Below are 14837 nucleotides of genomic sequence, written 5' to 3' on the forward strand. Positions count from 1 at the left end.
CTGAAAGGAAAACAGAGAACAGTTACTGGGAAGCCTGAGGTGTCTGCATCTCCTCCCACCTGGAGGCCAGCCTCAGACAGAAAGAGAAAAATGTATGGCTAGATTACTCAATCTGATTGGCCTTTCCTCTAAGTTCCCATCTACAAACACAGCCTTTTAGACCCAGAAAGGAGCTTAGATATTAATTATCTGGATCAGCTTTCCCATTTTATAGATGAGAAAAGACAAGAAAATAGATCTAGGGAGGCTCATTTGCCCCATGTTGCAGGGAAGAAAAAAGCTGGGAGAGAATCCTGATCTGATTCTCAGAGACCAGTGTGGTTCCTACTATAAAAAAAAATAAATTTTCATAATCCTGACTACCTTCTGAACTTCAGAAACACTGTCTTTGAGAATAAGTAGCAATTATTCAGAATCTTCCAAATTCTGCTCCGCCACTGGCATATATGGGCAACATTAAAACAGGAGCAGAAACTTTCCCACGCATATGCGTTCTTGATTAGCCCAGACAGGTTCTGTCATGACTCCGTTCTAGTCAGAACAGCTAACATTGAGGACAGCTGCCCTTTTGGGTCAGGAACAACAAGGCAGTGATTTGATTTAAAAAACAAAACAAAACACAAAAAAAAAACCAGCAGAGAAGGGTCCATGAAATCACAGGAGATAGAACAGCCTGCAGCCAATGGCTACCCATTAGATGAGGGAAGAAGCAGGGCTTCTTTTGCACAGTCTATTCAGCATCCAAAGGCTAGAAGAATAATCTCTCTAGAAGAATAAACAGTCTCTAGCTAATATTCCTAAAAAGACTGAGATGAGGTGAAGGTTCCAGGTATTTGGCCATAGGCCTATTATTTTAAACAAACAAAACAATGAAAAGTCAATTCAAGATTGCTTACAATTACCTCTTTTCTCCACTTGAGTTCACAGAACACCCTCTCGAAGCATTCATGCATATAATTAAACTGAAAAACAAAAACAAAAACAGCATAGCAACACTGACTTCTCAAGACCAGGCATCACAGGGCCATGCCTTTGAACTCTTGCCCACAGTAACCCCACCTTCCAAACTTGCTCAGCCTAGAGAAAAACCCTGACAAGCACCACAAAAAAAAAAAAACAAAAAAAAAAAAACAAAAAACAAAACAAAACAACAACCAAAAAACCAAAAACCAACCAACCAACCAACCAACCAAAACAAGCCTGGTTCATCTACTATTCTCTGGCTCCTTCTAGTGGTAGTTGTGAGTCAAATCGGTCCTCCAGGAAAGGCAGGAAGATACCTGGGGGTTCTAGGGTTCAAAACACAATTGCCATCTCTACAGCTCTCATTTATGCATTAGGCCTGAGAACTTCAAACCCAATCTACCTTCCCCAAGAGTATCTCCCTGTCTACCACTCACGTATGGTGTGAAGATTTTAACCCATCGAGGCTTCTTCTCTCCTCGTGCATATTCAAAGCAGAAGGCCATTCCTTCTTCATCTGTATCCCATCGCTGCATCTCATCCCATTCAAATGCTATTACCTGGTTCTAAACAAATGAAGAACAAGAGTGTGAGTCTGAGAATGCTGGAAGCTTAGCTAGGATGGTTCTGAACCAGACAGCAGAAGAGAAATGAGTGACTTGTCTGCATCATTCCAATGAAAAGATTTTGAAGAGTAAGAGTCAGTGTGAGTAGCCAGAAAGATAAGAATTAGTGTGGATCCAGTATGGTTTTACCTACCCCATCAAAATAGCTTTGATTTAATCTCCCCTCGCATTAGGAACAAAAATCTCAGCAAGTTAAGTGAGCAAGAGTGTCCCTAGTGCTCCCAGTCCCAGCCCCATGCTGAACTGTCACCTCCAGCTGTCCTTCTTCAGTGCAGGCATGCAGTTTAAAGTGCGTGATGCTGATGGCTGTGATGACGTGCCCCTTCCTCCTGGAGTCGCAGGCACAGTGGGGGAAGATGATTTCATTGTAGCCCTCACAAGTTCTTAGCATGTTGAGGTACTAAAAAAAAAAAAAAAAAAAAGGTGAAACAGGTTACTGTGGTATTAAACCACCATGAAGGGCTGCTGGTATGGCAACAGAGAAAGAAAAAAGAGAATCCTCCCACCCAGTAACCTGAAGACCATGCTCTGGTCTCAGCCCTAAGAAGAACCAGGACTCTGAGCTGATCCTTTGTTCCACTTCCAGCTTCTATCTTCAGACTTCCAACCCCACCTCTTTTCTCTACCTCAAAAAGTACACAAACGAAGCCAGAAGAGGTGCTCTGTCTAGAGGAACTCACAAGGCCTTTAGGTCTGTCTCTTCTTTCACTTGCTTCCCAGATGGGAATCAAACCAATCTGCATGATTAAGGAAAGGGAACTCATGTCTCCTCCCAAATCAAAAGTTACAAGGATCTCTGTGACAAGGCATAGGTTACCCCAAATCTCCTACTCATAACATGTTGAAAAAAACTGTTAAAGCTAGACCCAGAGTCACAAGAGACTTGCTTAAGGTCACAGGTAATAATAAATGGTGCAATCAGGATTAGAAGCCGGGTTTAACTCCTTGGCCACTAAAAAAAAAAAAAGGAAAAAAGAAAAGAAAAGAAAATCTTGGTCCCCAAATCAGCACCACCATCCCATGGCCTCTAAATACATGTGCCTCCTTAAAAAGCATGTGGACCAAACTGAGTGGCATATACAGCCCTCAGAGGTAAAATGCTACAAGACTGATTCAGAAAGGGCTCTAATTCAGCTTTGTCCTTTCCCCTCTACAGTGAAGACTGGCCTGTCTTTCACTCAACTTACTATTTTGAGTTAAGAGGAGAGAGTAAAAGATGAGTGGGAAGGAGAGCAGAAGAGAAATAGGGAAAAGATGATTAAAAAAAAAAAAAAGACGCATGGACTCTGACCCGGTTTCCTCTCAGGGACTGACTATGAAATAAGCAAAGAGCCTTGAGTCCCCACACCCCCAGCTGCCCAGCACACAGGAGAACAGAGCACTCAGGGGACATGTGGGAAGTGCTGGAGAGAAGACAGAGGCACAGCACACTAGCTGATTTGCACTAGATGGAAGGGAGACTGGAACACACTAGAGAGTCACCTGCCTAGGAGAGAAGAGACAAAGGGACTGAGGCACAAAAAGGACCCTGGGCAACTTGTAGCTCTGGTACCAATGAATGGTACCCAAGACCACTGCTACTGCCCTGGAGATTATCTGGACTTTTTTTTTTTTTAAAGATTTTATTTATTCATGAGAGACACACGCAGAGAGAGAGAGAGAGAGAGAGAGAGGCAGAGACATAGGCAGAGGAAGAAGCAGGCTCCATGCAGGGAGCCCAACGTCGGACTTGATCCTGGGTCTCCAGGATCAGGCCCCGGGCTGAAGGCGGCGCTAAACCACTGCACCACCCAGGCTGCCCTATCTGGACTTTAAAAAAAAGATTTTATTTATTTACTCATGAGAGACACAGAGAGAGAGAGAGACATAGGCAAAGGGAGAAACAGGCTCCATGTGAGGAGCCCGATGTGGAACTTGATCCCGGGACCCCGAGATCATGCCCTGAGCCAAACGCAGCCGCTCAACCACTGAGACACCCAGGCGTCCCTATCTGGAAAGACTTAAAGGCCCATGGGGGGGGGGGGGGGAATCACACCACATGCTCCCTTCCCTATTTTGTATTTATTTCTGTTTAAGTAAAATAATGGCATCTTTGAAGGGGAAAAATTATAAAATGATAGCAAGAACATAGCAACAGAGTCGATTCAAAAGTGCCACAATACCTGATTTGCATCATTTCTTTTCTCATTTCTCCTTCCATCACCCCAACTCCAACCCCATATCTCATCATCCTTCCTGTACTAGGGTTAAAAGTAGATACTGCTTGGCCCTTCCATTAGCATTATGAGCAAAAAGATATCCCTGGCCCCTAAATTTTGGTATATAGAACAGGTATGCCATGGAACTGAACTCTTCTGGGGTTATAAGCAGAAACAAAAGTTGAGATAGGTGGCAGGATAAAGAGTGGTCAAGGGCCTGGACTCAGACTACCCTGGGCTTGAATCCTGGCTGCATCACTTCCTAACTATGTAACCTTGGGCAAGGTACTTGTGCTTCAGCAAATTACCAAATCCCAGGAGCCTTGGCTTCCTCTCCTGTGAAAAGGGAAATAATAAAACCTATATCACAGTTATTTGTGACCAGTATTTAGCATAGTACTTAGTACATAATTAGGTATTCAATAAATGATAGCTTTAAAAAATAATTTTAAAGGCTCCATTATCCTTAGCCAGAGGGCTCAACTATTTTCTCTCTCAGGAATGCCCTGTGAAGTGATGTGTATGGAAATTACTCTTCAAAACTCCAAGGGAAAAAAAGCATGCGTGTGAAACAGATGAAACATGAATGGCAGAAAAGTGGAAGGTTGCTGAAACTAGGTAATGAGTACATAGGGGCTAAATGTACTATTATTCCAACTTCTTTACATATTTGAAATTTTCTACAATAAAGTATTAAAGAGAAAAAGAAGAGTGTCCTGCAAGCAGCCCTCCAGTGCTCAATCCAAGGCATTCCCCTAACAGTCATGGGAAAGTTTTTGCATCCTCAGTAAGCAGCAAATTCTGCTCAAAGGTGCTTAGGATCTCTGCAAATGCTGGGGAGGTATCATCACATAGCCTTGGAATTGGTTCTGCTTGAGTCCTTTACCAAAACAACCTCACATATGACACATTTGCTGAGAGTTCTCCTCTCTGAAAGGCACCAATACTGTTTAAAAAATATTTCTGCCATATTCCTAATAGGGAGCTTTATTTTATTTCTCAAAACGAGAAACATGTAGACAAAGGGAGGGATTAGGAAAAGACATCAGATGAGGCATGAAGCTATGCATACCCTGAACTCTATCTCTGTGACCTTGTGTAAGTTACTCTGCCTGGGGGCTTCCCCTCTACCATCTGGAAATGAAGGACACTGCTGCCAACTTCGTTTCCCTGCTAGAGGGAAAAACATATGCCATGCATGGTTGTTCTAAGGAGGAAATGAGAATGTACATATTGTGCCTAGAACAGTATCAGGCACACAGTATGTGCCCCTCCCTCTTGCCTTTGAATCAAAATCCTGATTTATCCCTCTATATTCAAGAATGTAGTCCCTGAAAGCAAAGGACCTTCAAGGGACTTTCTAACGGTGTTAAGTTCAAAAAATAACCTGAGTGGAAACTAAGGTTTCCAATGTGGTGGAAAACAGGTTTCACCTGTGGCCTTGGTCAGATGACAGAGGTAAAGTCTCGTATGGGAAATGTAAGGTTTTCACGTAGTATTTCTCAGCTTTCAGTAAATCTCTATATTCCTAGATACGCTCAAAGGATAAAGATATAAGCTGTCCTCTATATTTGGAAAACAGGGAACTTACAGAATGTTTCAGAATTTTGGAGTATTTTGTCAAGTCTACTTGATATATTGCTGGCAATCTGAACATTCCCATTTTATAGAAAAAAAAAAACTTAAAACTGAGAAGTGGACTGAATTGAAGGTCTCACGGTGATTTGGCAACTAATAGTAGTGATTTGGCCTGATCTTAGGCCTATCAACCATATTAAGTTGCCACAGATAATAGTATCAAGATGCATGGGCTCAGAAGGGTCCATCTGTATGGGAAGTTTCAATGTACTGAACATGACCACTGCGTAGGCTAACGTCTTGAACACTAATACTTGAATACATGAGATTATACTTGAATGAAATTCAAGCTTTTCAAACTTTGGTAGGATTTTATTTAAAATCTAATTGCAATATTATAGGGCTAGTACACACTTGTCACTAGGTTTTCAAGACAACAGAATTCCATAAATGTTTAAGCATATCTTATACTCAATTCCAATGATCTAAGGGGGATACATCAATTGTACACAAGTTTTGGGTTTTTTTTTTAATTCATTTTTTTATTTTTGAGAGAGAGAGGAAGCGTACATGCATGAGCTTGGTGAAGGAAGGGGCAGAGGGAGAGGGAGTGAGAGCTTAAGCAGAGGCACCCATTCAGAGCTCATGACCTTTAGATACGGACTCTGAGACCACGACCTGAGCTGAAACCAAGAGCTGGATGCTCAACCAACTGTACCACCCAAGCGCTCTTGTACTTAAATTCTCAGTTGAGTGATTACAGGATATAAATTTGAGCTTAAAAGTAATTTTCTAGTAGATTACCATACTTGTTAAATTCAGATCTTCTATATTTTGCCATAGAACAACCCAAACCTATTTATATTTTTTAAACATTTTCCACTATGCCTAGCACACACTTAGTAGTCAACAAATATTCGTTGTTGAATGCATATATGAAAGACAGTGTCTAGAGTACCACATGTGCAAAAAAACAATTTATATTCCATACTGCTGTTATCAAATGCCCTTATGAAATATTTGTTGCCTTTGGCAAAGGCAAAGTATTTCAGAGGCTGATGGTCCTTTAGTATTTGGTCCTTTTCACCAAAAAGATGCAGATGTGCTGGTCAGAATCATGTGTTAATATACAGAAGACAATGCCATGATCTTAAAGAACAGGTGGAAATCAATTTTTTTTTAAATAAAGATTTTATTTATTTGAAAGATGGGGGGGGGGGTAGTTCAGAGGGAGAGGGAAAAGCAGACTCCCCCCTAAGCATGGGACCTGACACAGGGGCTCAACCCCAGGATCCTGAGATTATGACCTGAGTGGAAATCAGATGCTCAACTGACTGAGCCATCCCAAAATGGGTTTTAAAATCCTATTTCTCACATAGTAAAATTCTCTTTACCAAAATTCTGCCAAGAATTAATTCTGTTTTTATGAGAGTTTTTTTTTTTTTTTTTTTAAATTTTTATTTATGATAGTCACACACACACACACACACACACAGAGAGAGGCAGAGACATAGGCAGAGGGAGAAGCAGGCTCCATGCACCGGGAGCCTGACATGGGATTCAATCCCGGGTCTCCAGGATCGCGCCCTGGGCCAAAGGCAGGCGCCAAACCGCTGCGCCACCCAGGGATCCCAAGAATTAATTCTGTTTAAAAGATTTTTGTGTTGTCTACTTTAGCCTATTGGTATGAACATTGGTAAATGGTTCCATGATCTCTGGCAGTTTTCTAAGACAAACAGATTTATTACTTGTTGTCAGATAAGTGATAAAATAACTATCCCAGCTAGACATAAGATTATGGGCTGAGTTCAATGAGTGACTTATTTGCATTCTTATTCCAAACCAATTAATTTAGAAAGAGAATATTTCCTCAAAAAAAAAGTGCTCACACAGAGGGTACAAAAGAAATTCAAGTGACCTATTAGTAGCTGCCTTGTGTGAAATCATGAAAAACTGTAACTGGAAAACTTTCCACTATATGTGAATTTGTCAAGAAAGAAATTTTAAAATGTTATGAGTGAAAGTTTGTGTTTTTCTTAAGGATTTTATTTATTCATGAGAGACACAGAACAAGAGGCAGAGACATAGGCCGAGGGAGAAGCAGGCTCCCCAGAGGGAGCCTGATGCGGGACTCAGTCTCTGGACTCCGGGATCACGACCTGAGCCAAAGGCAGATGCTCAATCACTGAGCAACCCAGGCATTCCTACATAAGTGTTCTTTACAAATTTTACTTTTGACAATTATTCTTGTATTTATGGCAAGTGCAACTGAATACTCATTTTAAAACATTTAAGGACTATTGTCGACTGCCCTCTCCAACAGAACTTTCTATGATGATGAAAATATTCTGTATCTGAGCTGTCCAACATGGTAGGTACTAGCAATATGTGGCTACTCAACACTTGAAATGAGGCTAATGCACCTGAGGAATTGAATTTTAAATTTTATTTAATTTAAATGAATTTAAAATTAAATTTAAATAGCCACATAAGGCCAGCAGCTATCAAATCCAACAGAACAGCTCTAAGATATCACACTAACCAAAAACACCATTGAGTATACATGTTTTAAGCAACTGCAGAGAAGGAAGTTGTAAAGACACATAATTTTGCAATTGCTAAACCACAAATAACTTTTTCCCCAAAGATCTGAGAGAGAGAGAGACAGAGAAAGAGAGCAAGCGCATAAGCACGCACATGCATGCAGGGGGTCGGGGAAGCAGAGGAGAGAGGGAGAGAGAATCTCAAGCTGTTTCTCCAATGAGCATGGAGCCCTATGTAGGGATCTATCTCATGATCCTGAAACCATGACCTGAGCCAAAATAAAAGAATTTCTAATGTTAAAAATCTAAATCTCAACTCTTTGGGGCTCCTGGGTGGCTCAGTTGGTTAAGCATCTGCTTTGAGCTCTGGTCATGATCTCAGGGTTCTGGGATCTAGTCCCAAGTCAGGCTCTCTGCTCAGCAGGGAGCTTGCTTCTCTCTCTCCCTCCACCAGCTACTCCCTTTGCTTGTGTTCTGTGTGTCAAGTAAATAAATAAAATCTTAAAAAAGTCAAAAATAAAATAAAATCTTAAAAAAAAAGGCAAACTAAAAAAAATCAACTCTTAAGAGAATTGATATTAAATGTTTTGCACTTCTTTGTTTTAGAACTTTTTTCTTTTTTATAGATTTTTATTTATTTATGATAGACACACAGAGAGAGAGAGAGAGAGAGAGAGAGAGAGGCAGAGACACAGGCAGAGGGAGAAGCAGGCCCCATGCCAGGAGCCCGATGCGGTACTGGATCCCTGGGCCAAAGGCAGGCACGAAACCGCTGAGCCACCCAGGGATCCCCTGTTTTAGAACTTTTTTAATCAAAAAATAATGCTGTTTGATTATTGTCCATAATAAAGTTCTATATCTATATATAGAAAAATATCCTCTTATATGCTAAATGGAGGAACATAGGGGGCTACTACATGAAGGTCTATATCCCCCTCCTTTTTTTTTTTTTTTAAATTAATTAAGCCACTGACCAGTTGTAACATCTTTCAAAAATGACTGGAACAACAGGTTTAAGAGATAAGAAGTGGGATTTTATAAAGAGATTATGGAGACATAAACCTACCATGACCATTTTCCTTTGTTCATACAGCTTCTGTAATTGGTAGGACTTTTCCTCTGCCTTGATGTAACCTTTCTTCACATCATCAACAGCCTATCACCAAAACAAGGGTAGGGAAGAAAGGAACATTAAAGTCATCATCAAGCACATTCTTGATAAAAATAAAGAGATACAGATTCATTTTCAGAACAACTCTTAACCATTTGGACCATGATCATCATCACCAGTGAACTCTGCCACAAGGATATATTTTTTGGAATAAGTAGCATTTAAAGAGTGCCTTAAATGTACTCAAGAATTGTTCTAGATACATCAGGGATCTTGTTTCTCCTGTTAAGAGATTTAAATTCCAGTTAATTTATACAGGTTGAAACAATGAGAGAACACTGAGAAACAGTATATAATTGTTAAAGGTAACAATGAGGTAGCAAAGATGTATGGTTTAGATAGTAAGTAATACACTCAATAAGAACAGCAGAGAAAAAAAAAAAAAAGAACAGTAGAGTTTTTTTGCTAATTATATGTATCAGGGAAGCCTTAGTTGGACTCCAAAGGTTAGGCTGAACAGAAGAAACTGCAAACCGGAAGTCAGTAAACAGGAATGCCAACTGAGCTTATATACACTCAGAAGACAGATCTGCCTGATTTAAATAAAAGGTACGTGTCAGGGGACAACAAAATATAATGCTGGGTGGGTAAATTAACAGATTATGAAGGATCCCAGAAAACAGGCACAGAAATTTAGACTTAAGGATAGCACTAAGGACTACTAGAGGTAAAATAAGCAATAAAAACTTGTGTTATTTTTAAAAGACAGACTGATTTATACATGAGTGCCAAATGAATCAAGCTATAGAGAGAATAAAATAAGGGAGACTGATGATGCTATGGTGCTTTAAGTATGAAGTGTAGGGTGGTAGCAATTAGAAGAGAGTCAATAAATCTGAGATCGCACAAGAACAAAAATCCCCAACAGGACTTGATATAGGCATGAAGGTACCTAGATATAATATGTTAATTCTAAACTACTCCTGACTTAGCTACATCCCCTTCCCCACCTCACTCTACCCCAAGAAAAACTTTTGAATTCTAATAGAAGGGAAAACTCCTCTGTAGGAGAGAGAAAAAAGGAAGGGAAAGAACAAATGGAATCATTTGTCCAGGGCATTTCAGAATCCAATCGCAGTGATTTACTACAAGGACAACTTTTGCAAGCACTAGGCAGGGGCCACTTGAACTTTTACCAGAAGACTGGTAAGGTAGAAATCATTCCCCAAAGCCTTTTTAAGGGAAAATATTTACATAATAGAATAAATTCAGAGTTGAAGTCAAGAAACTAGTTCAACGTTCTAGCTCTATGATCTAGCAAAGTACACTTCAGTATGGGTATGGTATGTAGTGGGAATGGAGAAAGAAATGGAGCTAGAGTACATCTTTGATAGTGGGAAATTAAGAGATACTGCTTGAATCTGAAAATTCAAGTAGGATCAATATAACCAAGTTATAAAAGAGACATGGAAATAAATATAAAGCAAACAACAAACAAAAGCTAAGGGAGGTGAAAAATGTTTGCCTAAGGGGAGGGGAGATAAAGATAAGTGGGGTAACTAATACATAATAACCTGTGTAGAACTCTTTGAGGCTTTAAACTCTATGTATAATTTTGATGAAAAATTTTTAATAGGTACATAGCCATATGCTCATTTCCTGTTTAAAAAGTAATAACAAATTAATTTTTTTAAAGATTTTATTTATCTATTCATGAGAGACACAGAGAGACAGAGAGAGAGAGAGAGAGAGAAGCAGGCTCCATGCAGGGAGCCCAATGTGGGACTCGATCTCGGGACTCCAGGATCACACCCTGGGCCAAAGGGAGGCACTCAACCACTGAGCCATTCTAATAAATTTATTCTTAACTCCAGGACATCTTTACTTCTTAAACTTATTTATCTTCCATAAATAGGATAGAACATTTTTAATTTTATTTATTTTTTTAAAGATTTTATTTTTGGGCACCTGGGTGGCTCAGTTGGTTGAGCGTCTGCCTTCGCCTTGGGTCATGATCCCATGATCCTGGGATCGAGTCCCACATCGGGCTCCCTGCTCAACAGAGAGCTTCTCCCTCTGCCTCTCCTCCCCACCTCCATGTACACATGCGTTCTCTCTCTGAAATAAGTAAAATATTTTTTAAAAAAAGATTTTAAGTAATCTCTACACCCAACATGGGGCTCAAATATACAAACCCAACACCAAGAGTTACATATTCTACTGACTGAGCCAACCAGTCGCCCCCTGATAGAATATTTTTAAAATGCAACTTAACTACGATCCAGGAGGCAAAGCAGTTTTATCTAAGCATTCACACTATATTGGCAAATTATTCGCTACATATAAACAGAAAAAAGAAATCAAGCCTTTCCAGGAAGATCAATTCACCCACCTGATGAAAAAAGTAGGTAACAGCAAGGTCATTGTCATTTAGGAGGATTTCTTCTTCTGTGGTAAAGAGCCACTTTCGAATGGCCAGGCAGGTGCCTGGCACTGCTGACGTGTAGTTCTGGACGTAGAGTTTATGAGGAAATTCATTAGGTGCCAGCTTACGTACTGAAGGGAAGACATTAAAAAAAAAAAGAAAGAAAGAAAAGAATGAAAGAAAGAAAGCTAGAGTGAAAAGATACATAAGGAATTAGCTCAGCACAAATTGTGTGAGGCAGATCAAGAATGACAGGCTATCCTTAACCAGAACATCAGCTTGGAGTCACCAAGGAGCTCTGCTATGGGACCACAAAATAACTATTTCTCTAGCCAAATATATCCCTTCTAACTATAACTATGGCCAACTGAGCCTCAAAGTGACAGAAATCTATCACCTGTATGACACACCCTTCAGTTAACATGCTGACTGTGCTGACAGCATCTATTCCAAAGTCAATTAAGATATCTTACCCATTATCTGGTAAATTACAGCAATTTCCACTGGACATCTTTAAAGCAAGCCTCTCCTCTTACCCACCCAGCTATGGTTCATTCAGAGTCTCTCACGTGGCAATTCTCAATGAACTGCTTCTACTGTTAAGAGCCAAAAGGCTCTTCCCATTCCCCACCCCCAACTCTAAGACATTCATCAAAGAGAAAAGTATTTTTCCACTAATGTTTCTTCTTCTTCCTAACAATGCACAAGCACGATAAAACACTACCATGTTTAATTTCTATGTTACTTCACTTTGGAAAGGCTCAGAGTTTTCTTCTCTTAATGTTTACTTGACTTTGTCACACTGCAAAAAGATTTAGTATTTCCCATTTTATTTCTTAACTAAAGCTTAGAAAAAAAGGATAAGATTAGAATCCAAGTGTCCTGGTTTAGCAATCTTCTGCACATTTCTATCTGCCTAGTTAGACCACAGGGAGTTGGGAAGATGAAGAATAATGAGATGGCTGCTTCAGAGGAAATCGACCTTGTTCTACCCTGACCAGGGATGGCAAGATGACCCAAACCTACCAAACTTTCCCCCTTTCTGGATGAGGAAGGTGTGATCAATCAATATTATCTGTTATTTCTGGACTTAGCCCCATATATATATATATGATGTGGAAAAGACCCATAAACGATAGGAAATCTACAACATTCACAGCAAGCACTCAGACATCCTTCTCTTCGTGATCTCAATGCAACCAATGTCACCACTGTTTCTAGTTTTTATAAAATAATATGAGAAACTTCCTGTCACTATGCAATAAAATTTCCTAGAAAAAGAATATCTATTTACATGGAAACTTCAATACATGCATTAAAGCAAAGGCTTTTTCTAACTCCTGAAAATAAAAAGCTATTCTTAATTACCTACAAAAAGCATAAAAGCACACTAAACCAAGTTGTGGCTAAACAAAACATCCCTCTTTTTGGCTATTTCATTGAAATATGTTAATTTTGAAACTCTGATTTTTAAAAAACTATGAAGTATCTGTTTTAGTACTAGGTGTAAGTAAGTTGGACTTATAAAAGAAGAAAAAGGATTGACAGTGATCAGACACCCTTTTGACTTGGGCTTAATAGGATTTGCCTGGTCCACTTGTGGGAGATAGTCCTAATAAGTGGGATCTCCCCTTCTGCAAGCTCTTCTTCTCTAGGCAAATAGTTTCAAGGGATCCCTGGGTGGCGCAGCGGTTTGGCGCCTGCCTTTGGCCCAGGGCGCGATCCTGGAGACCCGGGATCGAATCCCACATCAGGCTCCCGGTGCATGGAGCCTGCTTCTCCCTCCGCCTGTGTCTCTGCCTCTCTCTCTCTCTCTGTGACTATCATAAAAAATTAAAAAAATAAAATAAAATAAATGGCATCTTAGGCAAATAGTTTCAATCTGGGTGCTTCATACTGATGTATTAGAATAAAATACCCACAGACAAAACTTAAAATTGGCTGACCGGCACTTACCAAAGGAATGATTGATCACTTCAAATAAAGCAAAGTAATTCACTGTCGTACTGTCCATGCCAACCTCTGCTGCAATAGCCTATTGTATAAACAGGATAGATGCATTTCAGGGTAAATAAATCAGACAATGCTGTGGGAAAAGACAGGTGTGTGCATGTGTGTGTGTGGGGGGCAGGGTTGGGGGAGAGGAAGGACTTCTGCCATCTTACTTTCAAATGAACTAAATTCATGACCGATAGCTATTCTTTGTATGTATGTGTACATGTACTCATGCACGCATACATATGAAATACAAGGGGAAAAAAATACCTGTATTTGACCCAAACAGCTATCATCTCTAAATAGGAGTTTCCCCCTCCAATTCAAGCTGATAGTAATCTCTTCTTAAATATCATCTTTCCTCTCTGAAATATGACTTCATCCAACAAAGGTCTTTTTAACAACACTTTTAAGTCATCTGCTTGATAAAAACAGATCTTAAGGGATCCCTGGATGGCTCAGTGGTTTAGTGCCTGCCTTCCGCCCAGGGTGTGATCCTGGAGTCTCGGGATCAAGTCCCACATCAGGCTCCCTGCATGGAGCCTGCTTCTCCCTCTGCCTGTGTCTCTGTCTCTCTCTCACTCTGTGTCTCTCATGAATGAATGAATGAATGAATAAATAAATAAATAAATAAATAAATAAAATCTTTAAAAAAAATTTTTTTAAGAACTGATCTTAAGAAGAAAATAAATTCTTAAATATCCACTCTCACACATATAGCCTACATTTAATACAGTCTGTTAACATACAAAGTCTATGTCTTTGGTTCTTGAGTTTAAAATAGTTTGTCAGTTTTGTTCATGCTTCACAAATTATTCTCATTTATTTTTTGGATGATCCATGCCTCAGGTTAGGGACCTCCATTTCCTAAGAATTATCATCATGAACATCTACATGAAAACAGCAAAATGTTAGGACAACAGAGCATATTAAACAAGTATTAGTCCTTCTTTCTAAGGAGCTCATATGACAAAAAGCAATTGAAAGAGACTATGTAAATAAATGAAAACTGAGATTACAAACAACAGCAAAACTCAAAAAACACAAAATAGTACAATTCTTCTTCAAGATCAATTGCAATATACATAAGGTATTAATTGAACAAGATAAAATTGTTAAATATTAGTGTCTCAGTAAATCAAACACAATTATACCCTGCTTCCCAGATCTGCTCACATATCAAACCTAAGTTCATCCCTAATGTGAGGTAGAAACTAGAGATTTTTATAAATATTCTAAGTCATCATTCTATACTGAACAGAAACTGAAATGCTTTCAAGATTTGGAAAATGGCTTATAACTACAAGTCTCAGGGAAAGGAGAAAAGTGCCAAAAAATTAAGTAACTGGCCTTGCTAGAGAAATACTGGGAGAAAAAAAAGAATACAAAACAAAACAT

At 39.5% G+C, this 14837-nt stretch overlaps 1 protein-coding gene across 1 annotated transcript in view; it reads right to left on the bottom strand.

Annotated features, from left to right (window-relative positions):
- Window positions 1-14837, bottom strand: part of SNX27 (sorting nexin 27) — a 72646-nt gene that overhangs the window by 3862 nt on the left and 53947 nt on the right. The window contains exons 6-11 of the mRNA XM_041755260.1: window positions 13401-13479; window positions 11412-11575; window positions 8975-9064; window positions 1840-1989; window positions 1401-1529; window positions 903-962 (exon numbers count right to left, since the gene is read on the bottom strand). Of these exons, the coding sequence (XP_041611194.1) occupies window positions 903-962; window positions 1401-1529; window positions 1840-1989; window positions 8975-9064; window positions 11412-11575; window positions 13401-13479 (672 nt within the window). The remainder of the gene's footprint in view (window positions 1-902; window positions 963-1400; window positions 1530-1839; window positions 1990-8974; window positions 9065-11411; window positions 11576-13400; window positions 13480-14837) is intronic.

The sequence above is a fragment of the Vulpes lagopus genome, chromosome 5 (assembly GCF_018345385.1).
Source record: "Vulpes lagopus strain Blue_001 chromosome 5, ASM1834538v1, whole genome shotgun sequence".
NCBI lineage: Eukaryota > Metazoa > Chordata > Mammalia > Carnivora > Canidae > Vulpes > Vulpes lagopus.